This window comes from Primulina huaijiensis, chromosome 16 (assembly GCF_012295235.1).
Source record: "Primulina huaijiensis isolate GDHJ02 chromosome 16, ASM1229523v2, whole genome shotgun sequence".
Classification (NCBI taxonomy): Eukaryota; Viridiplantae; Streptophyta; class Magnoliopsida; order Lamiales; family Gesneriaceae; genus Primulina; species Primulina huaijiensis.
In genome coordinates this window covers 17516524-17536701 of record NC_133321.1, presented here as the reverse complement: position 1 = coordinate 17536701, position 20178 = coordinate 17516524, and the positions used below count along the sequence as shown (strand labels likewise).

The window sequence follows — 20178 nt, the reverse complement described above, 5'->3', positions numbered from 1 at the left end:
ATATATTAACAAAGTTAATGTATCTTAATATTTTGAATATTTAATTTAAAATGACAGAATAATTTTTAAGATAAATAATAGATTCGTAGAACTTTAGGATGTGAGTTGTTTTTTCTTCTTAAAAATATCACGTCATTTCAATTTCAAAACCTAAAATTGTGATAATTTTGGGAAGATTTGTCAGATCTTGAACGAATTACCAGTAGTTGGTGGGCTTGAAATTTTGGCTAAATGGGCCTCAAATGTTATCGTCGATTTCAGGCTTTGAGGGCTTCATCCTATACCTGTCCCAAAAATGATACATTGGAAGAATTGGTCGGGTCACCTAATATCAGTAGTTCATTGTTTCACTTCTGTATCTTCCAAATATTTTCCAAAGGAACTAAAAGTTTTTCGGAGATAACAACAAAATAATACCTTGTTCACATGTTCATGTCAAAGATTCTAATCGAACCAACTCAAAAGGAAACATTCATAACTTCATGGCAAGCATTTGTGTGAGACGGTTTCACAGATCGTATTTTGTGAGACAGATCTCTTATTTGGGTCACCTATGAAAAATTATTACTTTTTTATACTAATAATATTACTTTTTATTGTGAATATCAGTAGGGGTTGACCGGTTTCACAGATAAAGATTCGTGAGACCGTCTCACAAGAGACATACTCTAACTTCATTTATACATTTAAAAGTTTCCACTACATTTTTTGTCGAATAAAAAATTCAAAATATAAATATTACAAAATCAAACAATTATTATTTTGTTTCGTATTCCCATTTATCAAAATCGAATTATCAAGTATCGCGTCAATTTTTAAAATTTATACCTAACCGTTGATTCAAAAAGATGTCATTTATTTTATTTTTTTGTCAACTGAGACGACACACAAAAAGTAGAGGAACATTTCAAATTCAAAGAATCAATCGCCTTTCTATGTTCAGAAATGATCCAATTTTCAGCAAAATGTCAACACGATAATTGTTTTGTCTGCAGATGAAATCATGAAACTCGCCGCATTCAGCCGCCATCATCCCCTCACCGCCAACATATATAAAAGGAAATTCTTCCAATTTATAAATCAACAATATGAGTATGAGTCTCTTGATCCAAATTCTGACGCTCGCCACGTGCTTGATGAAATGCACAAACGTGACGTTGTCTCAGAAACAGCACTGATTCGCCACTTGGTGAAGCAAAACTTCCATAAAGATGCCTTTATTTGGTTCTCAAAAATACTCCATGTAAATATCAGACCCGACGAACACACTTTTGGCGCGCTAATTCATTCATCTGTTCTTCTAAAAGACCTCGATTTGGGCAAGCAGATTCAAGGTTTCTCCATAAAAGTTGGCCTTAACTCTAATATCTACGTGGGCAGCGCGATTGTGGATCTTTATGTGAAGTTCGGCTGCATTGAGGATGACCAAAGAGCTTTTGTGGATACCCATAGGCCTAATGTCGTTTCATACACGACATTGATTCGTGGGTATATCAAACAAGGGAGATTCGATGAAGCTGTGGAGATTTTTCATTCCATGCCAGAAAGAAATGGTGTTTCTTGGAATACAATGATCAGCGGATGCAGCCAGACAGGCAAAAATGAGGAGGCTGTGAATTTTTTTGTCGAGATGCTAAGAGCAGGCGAGTTCCCGACTGAGTTTACATATCCTTGTGCTGTGATTTCTGCAGCTAATATGGGGTCACTTGGCATGGGGAGAAGTATTCATGCTTGTGCTATGAAGTTCTTGGGTAAATTTAGCTTGTTTCTTGCAAATTCTCTAATAAGTTTCTATGCAAAATGTGGAAGCATGGAGGACAGTTTGTTGGTCTTCAATAGAATTCTCGAAAAAAATGTAGTTTCTTGGAATGCTATGATTTGTGGCTATGCGCAAAACGGACAAGGAAATGATGCAATAGAAATATTCAAGAAGATGAAGCTAACGGGCTTTCAACCAAATAGTGTTACACTTCTTTGTTTACTATTGGCTTGTGATCATGTCGGCCTTGTCGACAAAGGATATGAGTACTTCAAGGAGGCGAAAGATGACCCAAGTTTGATAAAAGCAGAGCATTACGCGTGTATGATTGACTTGTTGTCCCGTTCAGGGAGGTTCCGGGAAGCTGAAATATTTATCCATGATTTGCCTTTTGATCCTGGAATAGGATTTTGGAAGGCGTTGCTAGGAGGCTGCCAGATTCATTCAAATTTAGAATTGGGGGAAGTTGCAGCCAGAAAGATTTTGGAGTTGGAACCTGGAGATGTGTCTTCGTATGTAATGCTGTCTAATGCACATTCGGCGGCAGGAAGATGGCGTAGTGTAGTGAAGATTAGGCATGAGATGAGGGAGAAGGGATTGAATAGGATCCCTGGAAGCAGTTGGGTGGATATTAGAAGCAAGATTCATGTTTTTGTTACAGGAGACAAGAGACATCGCTGTGCGGATGAGATTTACATGTGTTTGGGGTTTTTTCTTGAACATGCAATGGACTGGCATGAAAGTTCAGTAGTAGCCTAAAGCATCAGTGGCTCACGTTCTGACCAAATCAGTATAATAGGATTAAGGGTGACGTGAAGTACATTCAAACTTGAGTTTGTAAGCCATACTTGTTCTATGAGTTCACTAGCCAAGCTCGAGCTTCTCTACGCTGAATCTGAGGACTCGTTTATCTATCTTTATAAGAGAGACAGACGCGATAAAAGTGGGATTTGAAGTGGTGTCGTTTTCTGTTGCCATGGACCTTCCTATAGGAGGTTTTGTTTTAAAAGAAAAAGTTATCTCCATTTCACGATGTATTTGATCTGAAGTAGATTCCTCTTTATGTGGTCAAGAGAGTTAGAGTTTCAGGAGTCGATTCCCTATTTTCTGCAAGAAATTTAAAAAATCAGAATGTGTTGGGATCTTCTTTATTATTATTAAATATTTTTTTTTAAAACAAAGCCTCTGTTCACGGAGCCCCATTTTTTTATACCACACTCTTCGCTCAATATCGGGCCTAAATTCTCAAAGCCTGGTAGAAAATATTAAATAGCGCTTTTATTTGAAGTAAATACCGCTTTTTCTCTTAACTCAAAAGCGAGTTCAGTCAAAATGGGAGATAATTAGAGATCCTCCTCCGTCGTCGACAGGGGTTTAGAGCTCTATACCGCAACGATGGCTACTCTGACTCTCACTGCCGCTAAAGCCACCCGCCGTCACCAACCGCACATCACCCCCATCCATCTACGTCCTTCATATGCCACCACGCCTTTCTCCTCCCTCTCCTTCAGAAACCCCCCTCCACCGCTTCCTCGCTTATTTCACGCCTCTATCAAATCCGCTTTCCCACATTCAAAATGTAGAAATCCCGATATCCCTCGGAACGCCAGCCCCGGGATTCTGATTAATTCAATTTTGGCCCCACTCAAAGCCACTCTCATCACTACAGTCACTGCGGCAGCTCTCTTCTTTTCCCAATTCCATTTCGTGTCGAAACCCGCCATTTGTGCTCCGATTTTGCCCCCTTCGACCGTCGAATCCTCGACGAAAGATGCAGTTGCTGACGAAGAAAGAGAGAGATCGATTGAAGAACATTTGCTCTCCAACCCGTATGATATTAATGGTCTCAAAGATTTGATGGAAATCAAGATAAAGAGCAAAAAGATCCCCGAGGGCATTGAAATTCTTGAAAAGTTAATCGATCTTGAGCCCGACGAGAAAGAATGGCCAATGTTGAAAGCCCATTTATATGCATATAGTGGGGACACAGAATCGGCGAAAAACGGGTTCACCGAGCTTCTGAAGAAGGATCCTTTCAGCGTGGAAGCATATCATGGTCTAGTGACTGTGGCCTCGCAGGGCCATTCGAGTGAAGAGTTGGAGACCATTGAAAAGAAAGTAGAGGATGCAATGAAGCTGTGTAAAAAGGAGAATAAAAAGACTGACATGAGAGACTTTAAGCTTTTGCTTGCACAAATTCGGGTTCTTGACGGGCGATATGAAATCGCATTGAAAACTTATCAAGAATTGGTGAAAGAGGAGCCTAGGGATTTTAGGCCTTACTTATGTCAGGGCATTATCTATACTCTTTTGAGGAAGAACAGTGAAGCTGAGAAGAGCTTTGAGAAGTATCGTAGATTGGTCCCAAAAGGGCACCCGTACGCTAGTTATTTCGATGGTAATATGATTGCCACCAAAGTTTTTGCTCAGAAGTTGGAGAATGAAAGAGCTATGGCTAAGAGTTGAGGAACATGGGTGTTGTGGTTGTGGTGGTGGTAGTGTTTTTTCTAATGGTTTCATGTTAGTTATATCCGGATATGAAGGCAATGATCACTAGTAATGTATGAAATGATGTCTGAGAATATATTATTGAAGGAAACACGAACTTCAATCGATTATCCAAATAATGTTTTTCAATAAGAACATTCTTTCTTTCCAACTCCACATGATTTGGTTTTGTTTCCATCTTAGATGTTTGGTCTGAATTGATTGTTGCTTGATCATATTGCAGATTCTCTTTATGTAGCATCAAAATATCATGCTTCATAATGTCGTATATCTTGATTTATTTACCGTTGTACGAGAGAACTGCATATTTGCCCATGGCTTAGAAAATCAATTTTGGGATAATGGAATAGAGGACAAAAAATGAGCAGATGAAGGCATTGACAAATTTTTGAGTGCTTAGAAGCTGAGTCTACGATGAATGAGTGTATACTTTCCTTGTTGGCATTTTGATTATGGGTTGTTTAATAGTTATTATGGGCAGTAGTTATGCTTTGAAAACATGTCTTTGGGTATCAGGATATTGGGTGAGGGGATGGAATGAATTTGTTGCTTATATTTTTATAAAAATGGAATATCATATTTTTTTTAAAAAAATATAGATTATTTCCCCTATCTAGTATTGGGTTCTGCGCTGATTATATCGAACTATTTTAACTTTAGCATTAGTCAGGGTTTAATTTTCGTGCTGCTGTCAATATTTCTGATAATAAAGTTATGGATGACGTGGTGATCGCCTTGCTTGTGTATTTTGGGCCTATTACATGTTTTACTCTGGGGACAAAAGCTATGTGGGAATCATCATTCTTTATGACTTATATGGCTTTAATAAAATTTGATATATAATTATAAATGAACATTGCTGATAGCACTCGGAAACTTTGAATCACCAACGCACGGTTTGTTTTGGTGCACTCATGAGTGGCTTTTGATGTTTGTCGATCAAACTTCTGTTGGAATCAAACATATTTTGGAGACATGATCTTTTCATTTCTTTCAAAACATTATAGGTTTTGGGTTCTACAACTAGCTATTCAATAAGGTGAATCAAGTTTTGATCGAGCACAAAATATCATTACAAACGAATAAGTTTAAATATTCGATCAGTACACGTGGTAAAATACAGTGAAGAATTCAATTTTCTAACCTCTCAAATTCACGAATAAAGCAATACTTTGATAGCGAATTTACATAAATATAAATTTCAAGATAATATCCCTCAAGGTCATTCGCCAAGTTTCCGATTCATTCACCAGCTACTTTATATCCTTTGTTCAGTTCTGTGCCACGCAAATAGAGTTGTTGAATTGAAGATGGTATTGTAGGAGGCCAGAGTTGAGCATTCTTCACCTTAGATATGCTGGATAGGACGCCTAATGGTGTAACGTTCCCGACTACAGTCACCTTCTTTGCTGGAAAATCTATGTCGAAAGATGTGACTCCTGCAAGATGTAGCTAGTTACAAAGATATTGTTTATAGAATTCTTGACGTAAGTTCTGAGGGGAATTGCAGGTATCAAATGGTTGTGGCAAATTTATTAAACTTCAATAGAGAAACAACCTCCCATGTGTGACCAGCAATTAAGATGACGTAGTTTTTGAGTCAAGAGTAACAAGATCGTTTGATTGCACAATCACTGTTATGATAGTTTTGCTGCAATGGTTTGGTGTATAAGAAAATTTCTTGGGCCCGCCATTACTTCGTAAAGAGATCTTACATCTGAAATATTAGCTTCTTAGGTAGAAGAAACTTTTAATTTATCAACACCTGAGGCCCATATGAGATTTAACATCTCCCATCTCTTGAGAAATCGACACCAGTGACAGCATGATCTGGAAGAAACGGGGGGAAGAGCAGAAGAAGAGTAGGAGAAAATGGAGAATTTCACTCCATCCGCTTTGCTTCAATGGATCATAACTAAAGTTTCTACAAATACCACAATTTGTAATGGACCAGTCGCTAGACTTACTAATTAGGCCAACACACACACAACTACATAATGACACCATCGGACCGTAACACATTTGCTCATAAAGAAGTGAACGAAGGGGCAAAAAGAGAACTCGCATTAACCATATGCGTCCACACCTTCCATTCTAGAGATATGTTTCCTCATTTTTTTCTCACATCCTCTGCAATGCAGTGACACTCTCAGAACCACCACCTGCAACAGAAGACCATAAAAATAAAATATTTTAGGAAAAAAATTACTCGTGTGATACAACAAGCTGCTCAAGAGTCTACAATCCAAAACATGTGATGGATAAGAATCAAGATGAACATTTTAAGCAAAAATACATTAACTGATATATTATTATATGTATATAAAAGAAAACCTGCTCTGGTGATGAAGATGGTTCCTCTGTTTTCAACGCTTCAGACTTGGAAATTTCAGCTGGAAACTGTTCTAATCCTGGTTCGGGATCAGCACTGGGAACAGCCATATCACTCAACAAATACCTAGTAGAACCGGGAGGGATGATAAAATCTCCGGGTCTGGTACAGTTCCAGCTCTTACTCGCAGGAACCGCAGCTTTAGTATTACCATTCCAAGTATCATCATCTGAAACTTTTTCGTCAGTTCTTTTTGTGGTGAGACCATTCAAGATCTCTGCTTGATCGTAACTTTCCTTTGGAGGGTTTTTTGTGTTCTTTTTCTTGATTTGATTCTTGATTGGCTTGGGGGAGACAGGTGGCTGAGAAATGCTGCAAGGAGGGAGAGATTTCGGGATCCTTCTCGAGTCGCGAATGATGGGATTGTGTCGGTCGAGGGCTCGACCGAGTAAAAGAGACGAAGATGGAGAAGGTGATATAGTTGGTTGTTTTTGTTCCATGCTGAGGCAAATGGCCGTCGAAACTTGTGATGTGCAGAATATATCCATTTTCTTCATCTTCCGAGAGTTGAATGAAGAGATAAATTGACTTAAGAAATCAGTTTTGTGGGGCTGAGAGAAAGAAAGTTTGGGATTCTTTAAAGATGAGATTCTTGGTGTGACGAGAGTCTGAGTTGTTTAGGTTCCAAGGTTTATGTGGAAGAGAGAGGAGAACTAGCACACTTCTATTGTTTCCTACCAGTCAAATTTTATACCTCAAGATATTCTATACATTTAGTTATCTGAAAACTTGTTTTCTTCTCAATTTTCCTCCATGCAGAATTTACCTAACAAAAAATACATTGTATGTTGAACATATATTATTTTGGCGAGCTTTATCTATGCTAAATACACACTCGAACATATCTTTTCATAAATGAAACGTTTTCTTCATCAAATCTTATCTAACAAGAACGTGAATGCAATACACCAACCAACATGATATGCATTGCCATCACTCATATCTGCATGGTGAGAAGAGGTTAAACCTTTTTTTTTCGAAAAATAAGTTGGTAAATTGGCGTGGGAGTGCGTAATTTTTAAGGTGGAAAAAATTAATATGGGAGACACTCGTGGATTGGATTCCTGAAATACTCAGCGGGCATCTTCTTGAATAATTTTTTTTTTTTGAAATATAATGTATAAACACACTTGCTGTAAAATTTAATTTTGAACAGCTGGCAAGGACATCATTTCTGACTAGTTTTAAATGGAATATTCAGTGGTAAAAACTGTACCTGCAATTAAATAGCAACTTATACTGAACAATGTATGAGACATAGGCAACGGCTAAATGATCCAGTGGTAAAATAATATATGTTCAACATACCAAGGTATTTTTTGTTAGGTAAATTCTGCATGGAGGAAAATTGCCTCTTAATTCACTCCACATAGTTTTGTGAAGCCCTGAAGAGGGTGTTTCTTGAAATATATTTAAATTTTGGGGTGTGTTTGAAATTCAGGTTTGCTCCTCCACTTTGCTATTGTTGGATTCTTGCTTATTTTCAGGTCGTCTAAAATTGGATGACTGAGATTCAATTTTTCTTCCTAATTAGCAAGTATTGATGCTCAAAAGGAGGCTTTTTGCCTTTGAATTTAAGCAATTTGGCAATACATTATACATCGGGGGTGGGGCTATGAAGCCAAGAAGCTTTTGACATCAATACGAAGTAAATTGATATCTTCTATTGGAAGGGGTTGGGTTCAAATTGATATAGTAAACAACTACGGACAAAAAAGGAATTGACAAGAGTGGTGGAACGAGGTGGATTGAAATTAACCCTAAAAATTATGTCTCATTTGCTCCTAATGGCCAAAAGAGAGATTCTTTGGTCCAAGTGGAAAAGAATAATAGCAAAAAATATGTGTTGATTGAGTAGGAAACCGTGGGAATGTTAGGGGTTGGTTCGAAAATCAATGGAATCTGATGCTTTTTGTGCCAATTAAAATTAAGGAAACTGTGACTCGTTGAAATTAATATAACAGAACATATTTAAATTTACTGTGTGTTTCATGTTGGAGGTGAAATTTCAAGTTCACTCTCAGTAAACTTGAAATGGCCATTTTTATCTAAGCAGTCACCAAATTCCGAAACAAAATTTATGAATTGGGTCCCCCCACCCCCACAGTGTAGGGTAAATAATGCCATGAATCTGAATAAAATCATGTGACCCTCCATAAATTCACTGTATAAATCCAAGAAACACACAATTTCACAGTTCATTTTCACACACCCTGATATGATTTCTTTGTCTGCCTTCCACACAAACCAGATTGGGTGAAATGCCAGTATCCGTTGGTCTTTTTTTGTGGCAAAATTTACTATGAAACTGAAACTTACAGTGATTACATTGTACAATGAGAGGGAAGTTTCAAGAATTATACAACGGGTGAAAACTTGCAAGGATCTTCAAACTGTGAAACCCAACGGGAAAAAACTAACAATAGCATACTCGATATCGTGTAAAATCTCAAGCATGTAACTCCATGTGAATATTTATACTCGAAACTGTATCAGTTCAATGTATTCAGTTGATACCAAAAATCATTTTACACCACAACATACAGATGCACCGCCCGTATTCTTGTCGAAGACTAGTCCAATAATGTAGATTCTCAATACTGAAAAACACTAGTAGCCAGATACAACTTAGCCTATTGCTGGCACTTCCGTGTATAGGGAAAAATGAAAAAGAAAAAGAAATAAGGTACGTATGATAAATCAAACAATATACACAACATGGTCTCGGTAACACAGTTGCATTCTCATTTGTTTCCCTTTCCTTCGTCTTCATTCAGGATGCGATTTCGAAAATCGGTGACCATTCGAGGCAATCCTTCTCTCAAGGAAATCTTTGGTTCCCAGTTCAGAAGTTCCTTTGCTTTAGTAATGTCTGGTTTTCTCTTATGAGGGTCATCGGCAGTGTTTGATCTAAATTCAATGGTCGCACTAGGATCAATGGTTTCTTTCACAACCTGTTATATTTCCAAAAGAAACCAACATACTCAAGGCATGTTATATGACATAAACTTGTGATACGTAGATGAAACTAATTATCTGGACCAAACCTCAGCAAGCTCTAACATTGTGAATTCTCCTGGGTTGCCAAGGTTGAATGGCCCCAAATGCTCGCCTTCCATCAAAGCCACCAATCCATCAACCTGACATCCGAAAGTGCATATAGTATCCTCGTAAACACTATTTTTTTTCACATCTTATAACACACCAAGCTTGAAAAATTATAGTATTTTATTCGACAAATAAATTTATATTTCACGAGCTTCGCATTAAAAATTAAGTTCAACGTCAGTCAGACGGAAATCATGGAATTCATTTTATGAGGACACTGCTCTTAAGACAGACTCTCATAGGATGTCTGATAGACAGTATTAATGATGCAAGTAAGGTATAAAGGTCCCAAGAATTCAGCTTTCCTCTTCCTGAAACCAAATTTTTCACAGTATTTGTGTTAATTACACACGGAAACATGAAAAGACGACATACCAAGTCTGATACATATTGGAAGCTTCGGGTTTGTTTCCCATCACCATACACCGTCATTGGTTGCTTCCGTATGGCCTGCGTGACTCAGTTACAGCCATAAGAACATGAATGCTCAACAAGTAAATTGATGCATTGTTGTTGAATTATGAAAAACAACATGGAAGACAGACCTGTGAAACAAAGTTGCTGACAACACGACCATCATCTAGACACATACGAGGCCCATATGTATTAAAAATACGGGCAATGCGGACCTATGTGAGTGAGAATGGCAATTAGACAATGAGATTTTGAATACCCTTAAACACGGAAAAACAATGATATCACTGCTGTCAATATTCTTTAAGAACTCAGACTAGAGACTCTATGCCACTCATACTTTTAGCAAGTTTCCTTCCAATGATGCTCATGGTGGCTGAAAATGCTCTTGCTACAAATATAGACAAATTCATAGCTTTCAATTAACTACTCAAATGCAATAAAGGTCAGTTGGTTATATGGGATGCCTTCAATTTCTCACATTGTTATAGATGGTATACTCATCAGTGTGATAAAAAAATTGTACTCATTTCACATGCCAATCTGATAAGCAAGAATTTCAGACACATCCAAAAATTGCTCTACTCAGCTAGCCAGATGCAAGTAAGAAGTGTAAGTTATTTCTTCTCCTTTGAGGTTGTTAGAAACTGGCAGACACAATACAAAAAATATAAATATTTGCACCACACAATTTTTAAAGTCAAATCAACTACTCGATCATTCATAAGGATAAGTTGACATGCAAAAGTTATTCCATTGACACCAATACCTTACACAGTAATGATAAATATAGGAAATTTAAATACCAAAAATATATTCGATTCTGATAACCAAATGGTTGGAATGTCAAGCTCATAATTCAACGAATCAGAGAACAGTCCAAGCTAAATACCTCAACACCATCGCCGCGATGATAATCCATAGTTAAGGTTTCAGCCGTTCGTTTTCCTTCGTCATAGCAACTCCTTACACCTGATCATTTAAGATTATTCTGTCATAATCCTTCACAAAGAAACTGTAAAATTATAATAAACAAACACTTTAGCATTTATTCAGAAATATGGCACTCGCCTATGGGATTCACATGTCCCCAATATGTCTCCTTCTGCGGATGCTCAAGAGGATCACCGTAAACCTCACTTGTACTTGTCAGAAGAAACCTAGCACCAATTCTTTTTGCAAGGCCCAACATATTCAGGGTACCCATCACATTTGTCTTGTAAGCACCCGTCAAGGATCACAACAATTCAAAATCCTATAAAAACAGCTCAAAATGCCATAGGGAAAGACACACTTGAATTTAAAGATCGAAACATATTACCATAACTGGGACCCTTGAGGCTATAATGTCATGTGCACACAAAATTAATACATTTGCGCTCGCACATTCGATTAAGTATTTTAATTAGGGTATATCCAAAATTAAAAAATGATTATAGTTGCAAGTATGAGAACTCATATTTATTTACAAATTTATACAAAAATATTTACAGAAATACACACTCACATCTACTCCACCTTGCTGTGATCATGATCTAAATCTATGTAAGACAAATAGCAGGAAAAACATAGATTACCATAAATTCAACAGCACACGCACTTACCCAGAAACATCAACATATTGTTACACTCAAAATAGCCATAACATCAGAGAACAAGGATATGATAGTCTTGACAGGATTATACTTGTAATGAACTGGGGACGCAGGGCACGCCAAATGATAGATCTGATCCACCTCCAGCAAAATGGGCTCAACCACATCATGCCTAATCAACTCAAACCTCGGATTCCCAAACAAATGAACAGTATTCTCCTTCCTCCCAGTAAAAAAATTATCTATGACAATCACATCATCCCCTCTAGCAATCAACTTATCCACCAAATGACTGCCCACGAATCCCGCCCCACCAGTAACCACAATCCTCTTTCTCTTCCCCTGTATACCAACCGGCACCCTCCCTACCCCATTTGGACGATACCCATTACTCCCGCTATCCCAATTCCCATAATTCTGTCCTAACTCCCTCGGATCGTAGGAAGCAAGCGTGGATTCGCTGCTTCGGGAGGAAATGTGGTTGCGGGGATCCACGGAAGAAGAGGTAGAGACACGGGAAAGAGAGGGCTGTAGGATGAAGAAAGAAGAGCCGATTAAGATACCAACAAGGATGAACAGAAGGCGCTGTTCTTTGAGGAGGTAATTGATGGATCTTGGGAGAGATCGAGGGTGCTTCAAGGCTTTGGGAGAGTATGGTGGATTATCGGAAACGGGTACATCTTCATCTCTTCGAACATTCGATTGTTTGTACAATTGCTTCATGGCCGAAAGGATTTGCTCTGAGATTGCTGATTTTCACTCACGGAATTTATGAACAGGTGACAGTGGGGAAATGGATTAGACAGGTTATGAGCTGTTTTGCCCAGCTGAATTGTTTTGTATAAGCATTTTACATAAAAAAAAATTTACTCTAAATTTTTTTTAACTATTAATTATAACTTAAAGAGACGACACCAAATCTAATTACCCTAATGGTTCGTCATTATTTTGGTGGGTCGTGAAATCACCAACTCTTATCCCACACATTTATTTTATATGATAAGACCGATAGCGACTGACCTAAATAATTTTGTTATTGTGACACGATCTCACGGGTCAATTTTGTGAAACAGATATTGTATGTGGAGCACCACGAAAAAACATTAATTTTTGTATCAAATATATTAATTTTTATTGTAAATATGGATAATATTGATCCGTCTCACGAATAAAGATCCGTGAGACCGTCTTATGAAATATCTACTCATAATTTTGTGTTAAATTTGACGAATATAGATTTTTCAATCTATTATTATGATTTTAATCCGTTTTGACAACTCTATAAACATACGTTAAAGTTATTCATATAATGACTAATTTGGTTAATCAGTGAATGAGAGTACTATTTTAAACTTGTTAAACAAATTACATTTCAAATAATGGTATCTCTCACAGAACAAATTACACATATATTTTAACATTATTTAAATATATTACAAATAGCTGGTGGAAATTGGACATTTCCTGAAGAAACCATAGAGACAAGGATATTTTTGCAGCTCAAGTCCGGAACATTTGGCATTACAGAAACAATGTAGTATGGAACTATAAGAACAAACATGAAGATGAGATTGACTATATTTTCTAACACTTGTAAGTAGGCTCTGGTTGCATATTTAGGGATTTGCAAGGACACGTGCAATACCTGCAATGCATGGTAAAATTCTAGGAAATCATTTCTTTGTTATGTCGGAGTTTTAGGAATTCGAGAAGAACTGCTGACACGAGGAATGCACATGATTAACGTAAAATTGTTGCTGCACTCAAAACTTCCCATCCAGATTTATCAAAGCTTTGAACTTTGTTTTAGGAAACAATAACGATAAATTGTTGCCTTTAAATAAATGAGTAAGTCTTTTGTGAGACGGTCTCGTGAATCTTTATCTGTGAGACGGATCAACCCTACCGATATTCACTGATACTCACGGAAAATTTTAGGGTTCGCTTCCAGCGAGCGTCACTAGTTCAGACGTGGGCTTTAAGATTACCATGAGCCTGAAATCAAGAATAAGACCGTTAGAAGGGGGCCAGGAGGGTGTCCTGACGTAACCCCTCCGACGCTCAAGTCAGAGACTGAGGATATATGGGGGGAGCAGCTAAGGGTGCTGCTGAAAACAATATAGTGAATTCTTTATCATACACTCAAACGTGGTATTTATAGGAGAATACTTTGGCTGCTCATGGGCCCTTCACCTGTGGGCCCTAGAGATGGGCCGGGAGTTTGGGCCTGATCTTGATGGGTTCATCCCTGAGGTATCACCAGTCTCCCCCTCCCGAGTCGAACTGAATCGTAGGTTCAAAGTTCGATCAATTGTGTTGTCCTCGGTTTACGGGGCGTGAGTTGTGCATTTTTCCTCCACTGCTCATTAGTCTCCACAAGTCCGCAAACAAATCAAATCATCATCATGTCTTGAAAGAAAAGATTTGGTCAGGGCCTCCCCTATGAACAGAGGTCCGTCCCTTCTCACTTCGTTTTCATTATTCCCACACAGAATTTTCCCTGCACTTCATTCACTAGCTCTCTCGCCCAGGCCACATCTACGCGCTAGCACTAGCTTCACGCTCGCCGCTCACAACCTCCCGCAAGCTCACCATCATCTCGCCCCCTCAGCCATGTCCTCTCCTTCACCATAGCCTTGCACGCGACCTTGTACCCTCATCTAGCTCCCTGTCGAACAGCACCTCGCCAGCGCCGCCTTCGCTTGTGCACACTCGCCCTTCCTCACGCTCGCCCACCTCACATTCGCCCACAGCAGCCTCGCCCCACCTCACAGTCACCCACAGCAGCTTCGCCTCGCCACCCTCTCTCGCCCCTCGCGTGCCTCGCCTGCACAGTGCGCACAAGCCTTCGCCCTGCCCCTGCCCCAGTTTCGGCCCCTACCATCTCCTCGCCTCGCCACCTTCGCTTGCACAGCGTGCGCAAGCCCTCGCCCGGCCCCTGCCTTCTCCTCGCCTCGCCGCCTTCGCCCGTGCACACTCGCCCCACCTCACGCTCGCCCACAGCAGCCTCGCCCAACGCCCTGCCTTGCACACCCAGCCTGCCGTAAGCCTGAGCAAACCCACCCTCGCCAACGCCCCCAGACCCTCGCCCAGCCACCTCTTCCCCGTCGCGGGCTCGCCCCTGCCACCGCGCGGGCTCGCCTAGCCACCTCTTCCCCGTCGCGGGCTCGCTCCTGCCACCACGTGCGTGCCCTCGCCAGCGCACCTGCACGCCCTCGCTGCGCACCGGCTCACCCTCTGCAGCGCACCTGCACGCCCTGCCATCGCGCGTGCGGTCGCTCGCCAGCGCGCTCTCGCCCTCCCGCAAGCTAGTCTCCAACGCCTGTCTCGCCCTCGCGCAGCTTCGCCGAGTGCATGCTCGCCCTTCCTCGCACACCCAGCCCGCAATCTCGCCTAGCACAACGCCTCGCACTCTCCCTTCGCAGTGGCAAACATCGTTCGTTATCGGCAACCCAAATAAATTTTTCTACTTCCCCGTGCCCTTGACTCCTCTGCTAAAAAAGTCCTTAGCAGGAAAAATAAAACTCCAACCTTCTCACCGTCTAACTCATCTGAAAGGCTATGCCTTAGCAGGAAAATAAAACTCACATCATCATTTTGTAACTCCTCCACTAAGCAGGGTCTTAGTAGGAAAATAAAATTCTCGCATCATCATCTCGTAAATTCCTCTGCTAAGCCGGGCTTTAGCAGGAAAAATCAAACTTCAATCTCCTCACCCTCTGACTCCTCTGCTAGGCGATGTCTCAGCATGAAAATAAAATTTAATTTTCAACTCATACCAGTCTCCTCTGCTAGACGATGTCATAGCAGGAAAATAAAGGTTTTACCTCCTCACCCCTGACTCCTCTAGAAGTAGGAAAAATTTAAAGATGTCTTTACTCCACTCTGCTCCTCTACTAGGTACAAAATTAGTAGGAAGATTTAATTTTCCTTCTGCCCTCTGCTCCTCTACTAGGCGATGTCTTAGTAGGAAAATTTAATTTTTCTCCTGCACGCTGCTCCTCTATTAGACGATGCCTTAGTAGGAAAATTTAATTTTTCTCCTGCACGCTACTCCTCTACTAGGCGAAGCCTTAGTAGAAAATTTTAATTTTTCTCCTGCACGCTGCTCCTCTACTAGGCGATGCCTTAGTATGAAAATAAAATTTTTCTCCCGCACACTGCTCCTCTACTAGGCGATTTCTTAGTAGGAAAATTTAATTTTTCTCCTGCACGCTGCTCCTATACTAGGCGATGCCTTAGTAGGAAGTTGAAAATTCAACACCCCAACCCTCTAACTCCTCTGCTAGGTGATACCTTAGCAGGAAAAAAAATTCACCACCCCCACCCTCTCGCTCCTCTGCTAGGTGATGCCTTAGCAGGAAAAGAGAAATTCAACACCCCCACCCTCTAACTTCTCTGCTAGGTGATACCTTAGTAGGAAAAGAGAAATTCAACACCTCCACCCTCTAACTCCTCTGCTAGGTGATACCTTAGTAGGAAAATAAAAATTTAACATTCCCACTCTCTAACTCCTCTGCTCGGTGATACCTTAGCAGGAAAATAAAAATTCAACACCCCCACCTTCTAACTCCTTTGCTAAGTGATACCTTAGCAGGAAAAGAGAAATTCCACACCTCCACCCTCTAACTCCTCTGTTAGGTGATACCTTAGCAGGAAAATAAAAATTTATCACTCTCACCTTCTAACTCCTCTGCTAGGTGATACCTTTGCAGGAAAAAAAATATAAATTCAACATTCTCACCCTCTAACTCCTCTGCTAGGTGATATCTTAGCAGGAAAAAAATATAAATTCAACACCCCCACCCTCTAACTCCTCTGCTAGGTGATACTTTAGCAGGAAAATAAAATTTCAAGAGCCCCAACCTCTAACTCGTCTGCTAGGTGATACCTTGATAGGAAAATAAAATTTCAACAGTCCCACCCTGTAACTCCTCAGCTAGGTCATGCCTTAGCAGGGAATTAAAAATTCAACACCCCCACCTTCTAACTCCTCTGCTAGGCCATGTCTTAGCAGGAAATTAAAATTTTAACATCCTCGCTCTCTAACTCCTCAGCTAGGATCACTTTAGCAGGAAAATAAAACTTCAACACCCTCACCCTCTAACTCCTCTACTAGGTGATACCTTAGCAGGAAAATTTAATTTTTCTCATGCGCTCTGCTCCTCTACTAGGCGATGCCTTAGTTGAAAAATAAAATTTTTCTCATGTCCTCTGCTCCTTAACTAGGCGATGCCTTAGTAGAAAATAAAATTTTTCTCCTGCTCTCTGCTCCTCTACTAGGCCATGCCTTAGTAGGAAAATAAAATTTTTCTCCTGCTCTCTGCTCTTCTATTAGGCCGTGCTTAGCAGGAAAATAAAAATTTATCACTCTCACCCTCTAACTCCTCTGCTAGGTGATACCTTAGCAGGAAAATAAAATTTTTCTTCACTCCAACTCTGCTCCTCTACTAGGCAATGTCTTAGTAGAAAATATAATCATTCTCCTCCACTCTCACCCTCTAACTCCTCTGCTAGGCGACGTCATAGCAGGAAAATAAAATTTTTCTCCTCCACAACTCTACTCCTCTGCTAGGCGATGCCTTAGCAGGAAAATAAAATTTTTCACCTCCCCAACTCTGCTCCTCTGCTAGGCCGTGCCTTAGCAGGAAAATAAAATTTTCTCACTTTCATACTACACCAACATTCAAGAACTGAAAAGAAGAACTTGGTTTTATTGAATTCTAACTGATTACATTGGAAAATGCAAAGATGAAATACATCAACGATAAAATCTAGAATGATACTTCCTAAGCTGGTAAGCATTTCAGGGCCTCTTTAAAGCCTTTCCTTGAGCATTCTCCAAGTAACGAGCTCCAGAATTAAATTTATCAATCACTCTGAAAAGTCCCTCCCACTCTGGGTCCAACTTTCCCCTCTGATCTTCTTGTACCTTCAACAGGAGCAAGTCACTTACTTCTTCTTTTCCTAATCATGTTAACCTCCACACGCGCTCTTTTTCCTTCCTCCCTCACTACCCCTTCATACCACTGACGCGCGACTTTTTGGTCTCCGCACAAGACTCCGACTCCTTTTCCCACAGGAAACTTAAGCTTCTCATGATAACTGAAAGCTACGACTCTAAAATCCTTCAGGGCCGGCCGTCCTAGAATTCCATTATACGCTGACGCGGTATCCACCACAGTGAAGGCTATCATTTTTGTTACCCGCCGAGGATCAGTCCCCGAGGATAGGGGAAGAACAATCTGACCCAAAGACGGGATGGCGTGTCCTGCAAACCCATACAGCGGGGTGGAGACCGGCTCAAACTCAAATCCTTCCACTTTCATTTGATTCAATGTGCCCTTGAATAAGATATTTACGGAGCTTCCATTATCAATGAAGATCCTTGCCACATCGTAGTTGGCAATGGTAACCGTCACCACCAAAGCATCGTTATGAGGAGCCACGATACCTCAAAGGTCTTCCGGCCCGAAGCTGATGACAGGATCCTGGGGCAAGTCTGCACCTCTGGATATCTCAAAATTCTCCAAACTCCTCCCGTGCGCTTTTCGAGCTCTCCCAGAGTCTCCATCAGTAGCACCCCCCGAGATCATATGAATCATTCCTCTCGTAGGATGGTTGTCCTCATCCATTCCCCTCTTCGGTTCGACGGGCTCTTGAGGAACATCTTGACCTCGACCTTCCCCTCTCTGCTCCCCGACCCTCTGATTTATCCATGGAGGACCTCGACCTCGCCTAGAAGATGGGTGAGATCTCAGTTCACTCCTGGACGAAGATCCTTCTTGTCTACCCTACGGCAAAGTCCGAGCATCGCTCTCAATCCTCTGCGACTTCTCTCCCCTCTTCCCTGACTCCCTCACCCCCATCACTTTATCTCGATTCCTATTCAGAGGAACATGGGATGAGAATTGTCCTATACTTCTGGTTCTGTCCTCCTCCCTCTCACCTGCACCTCTCTTCTTACCGCCTCTCTCGGCTCCCTCCACCTACCTCCCCCGGGCCGGTTTTCCATTCTTCTGTACCGTTGGGCATCCTCCTAGTTGACATATTTCTCAGCTCGAGCCAACAGATCATCATAGCTCGACGGAGGCTTCTTGACCAGCGACTTGAAAAACTCCCCTCCCCTCCGTCCTTGTGTAAAGGCACTTATCATAATGTCAGGGGTAGCCGCCGGTATCTCCAATGCTGTACTGTTGAAACGCTGGACAAATTCTCGCAAAGTTTCAGTCTCTTGCTGTTTCATCACGAACATGCTCAAATAATTTCTCTGGTGCCTCTTGCTGCTGGCAAATCGGTACAAGAAAGCTGTAGCAAAATCTTCAAAAGACTGTATGGAGTTGGGCTGCAGGGTATTAAATCATTGCTGGGCTGACCTCACCAACGTGCCAAGAAACACCCTGCACCTGACTTCATCTGAATATTGGTGTAACAGAGCCGCATTCTCAAATCTCCCCAAGTGTTCTTCGGGGTCTGTATGACCGTCATATTCTCCAACATTTGACTATCGGAAATTCGGAGGAAGTCCTTCTTCTAGAATGGCAAGCAAAAAAAGGACTTCTTCTCTTGGGTGCCGGCGCTCTACTTCCTAGTTGCTGCCTCAACATCCGTATTTCATTCCACATCTCCTCCATCTCGAGATTCTCCCCACCCCGGAGGGATTGCGTCTCTTCAACCCTGCTCTGATGACCCTCAGCATTCTCCTCTCGCTCCTGGCGAGTGGCTTGTCCTTCAGCAAACATAGACTATTGGTTCCTCTTCATGGCCTCGTCTACTGTCTGGGTAATAAATTGGCCCAGCTGTTCCAGGGTCAAGTTCCCCACATTCTCATTGGGACGAGTTTGCTCGACCCTCGTCTCATGAATGGGCTGCTCGGTTCTTGTCTCTTGACGAGGTTGTTCCTGTCTCGCCTCAGCATGAGATGGTTCGAGTCCCCTCCGGGGACGCGATGATGCTGAAGTGGCTCTCCCACTCCCTCTCTTCCCTACCATTTCTACGTCTCAACTCAAATTTCCCACAGACGGCGCCAAGTGATACTCACGGAAAATTTTAGGGTTCGCTTCCAACGAGCGTCACTAGTTCAGACGTGGGCTTTAAGATTACCCTGAGCCTGAAATCAAGAATAAGACCGTTAAAAGGGGGCCAGGAGGGTGTCCTGGCGTAGCTCCTCCGACGCTCAAGTCAGAGACTGGGGATATATGGGGGGAGCAGCTAAGGGTGCTGCTGAAAACAATATAGTGAATTTTCTTTATCATACGCTCAAACCTGGTATTTATAGGAGAATACATGGGCTGCTCATGGGCCCTTCACCTGTGGGCCCTAGAGATGGACCGGGAGTTTGGGCCTGATCTTGATGGGTTCATCCCTGGGGTATCATTCATAATAAAAAGTAATACTTTTTT

At 41.1% G+C, this 20178-nt stretch overlaps 4 protein-coding genes across 4 annotated transcripts; 2 read left to right on the top strand and 2 right to left on the bottom strand.

Annotated features, from left to right (window-relative positions):
* Nucleotides 1–865: 865 nt before the first annotated feature.
* On the top strand, nucleotides 866–2784 carry LOC140961490 (pentatricopeptide repeat-containing protein At5g42450, mitochondrial). Its single transcript, XM_073420044.1, has one exon. The coding sequence runs from the start codon at nucleotides 1004–1006 to the stop codon at nucleotides 2516–2518; it is 1515 nt and encodes a 504-aa protein (XP_073276145.1). The 5' UTR covers nucleotides 866–1003; the 3' UTR covers nucleotides 2519–2784.
* Nucleotides 2785–2920: 136 nt separating this feature from the next.
* LOC140961491 (protein SLOW GREEN 1, chloroplastic-like) lies at nucleotides 2921–4374 on the top strand. The gene has a single exon (XM_073420045.1). It carries the CDS (start codon nucleotides 3155–3157, stop codon nucleotides 4223–4225), a length of 1071 nt encoding a protein of 356 aa, XP_073276146.1. The 5' UTR covers nucleotides 2921–3154; the 3' UTR covers nucleotides 4226–4374.
* Nucleotides 4375–5327: 953 nt separating this feature from the next.
* Nucleotides 5328–7505, bottom strand: LOC140961886 (protein SODIUM POTASSIUM ROOT DEFECTIVE 2-like). The gene is made up of 3 exons (XM_073420652.1): nucleotides 6602–7505; nucleotides 6354–6429; nucleotides 5328–5706 (listed from the first exon to the last, which is right to left on the bottom strand). Exons 1-3 carry the CDS (start codon nucleotides 7154–7156, stop codon nucleotides 5510–5512), a joined length of 828 nt encoding a protein of 275 aa, XP_073276753.1. The 5' UTR covers nucleotides 7157–7505; the 3' UTR covers nucleotides 5328–5509.
* Nucleotides 7506–9096: 1591 nt separating this feature from the next.
* On the bottom strand, nucleotides 9097–12615 carry LOC140961541 (UDP-glucuronic acid decarboxylase 1-like). The gene is made up of 7 exons (XM_073420128.1): nucleotides 11828–12615; nucleotides 11253–11397; nucleotides 11074–11153; nucleotides 10313–10396; nucleotides 10143–10217; nucleotides 9707–9799; nucleotides 9097–9613 (listed from the first exon to the last, which is right to left on the bottom strand). The coding sequence occupies exons 1-7, from the start codon at nucleotides 12497–12499 to the stop codon at nucleotides 9404–9406; spliced, it is 1359 nt and encodes a 452-aa protein (XP_073276229.1). The 5' UTR covers nucleotides 12500–12615; the 3' UTR covers nucleotides 9097–9403.
* Nucleotides 12616–20178: the final 7563 nt, after the last annotated feature.

What these genes read in the sequence shown, in the direction of transcription:
- LOC140961490 (XM_073420044.1), top strand. Translation starts at nt 1,004, where the DNA reads ATGAAACTCGCCGCATTCAGCCGCCATCATCCCCTCACCGCCAACATA.
- LOC140961491 (XM_073420045.1), top strand. Translation starts at nt 3,155, where the DNA reads ATGGCTACTCTGACTCTCACTGCCGCTAAAGCCACCCGCCGTCACCAA.
- LOC140961886 (XM_073420652.1), bottom strand. Translation starts at nt 7,156, where the DNA reads ATGAAGAAAATGGATATATTCTGCACATCACAAGTTTCGACGGCCATT. An exon ending in CATCTTCATCACCAGAGCAG is followed by an intron (nt 6,430 to 6,601) that starts GTTTTCTTTTAT and finishes CTTCTGTTGCAG; the next exon opens with GTGGTGGTTCTGAGAGTGTC. An exon ending in ACATATCTCTAGAATGGAAG is followed by an intron (nt 5,707 to 6,353) that starts GTGTGGACGCAT and finishes TACATCTTGCAG; the next exon opens with GAGTCACATCTTTCGACATA.
- LOC140961541 (XM_073420128.1), bottom strand. Translation starts at nt 12,499, where the DNA reads ATGAAGCAATTGTACAAACAATCGAATGTTCGAAGAGATGAAGATGTA. An exon ending in GGGACATGTGAATCCCATAG is followed by an intron (nt 11,154 to 11,252) that starts GCGAGTGCCATA and finishes TTAAATGATCAG; the next exon opens with GTGTAAGGAGTTGCTATGAC. An exon ending in CAATGTTAGAGCTTGCTGAG is followed by an intron (nt 9,614 to 9,706) that starts GTTTGGTCCAGA and finishes GAAATATAACAG; the next exon opens with GTTGTGAAAGAAACCATTGA.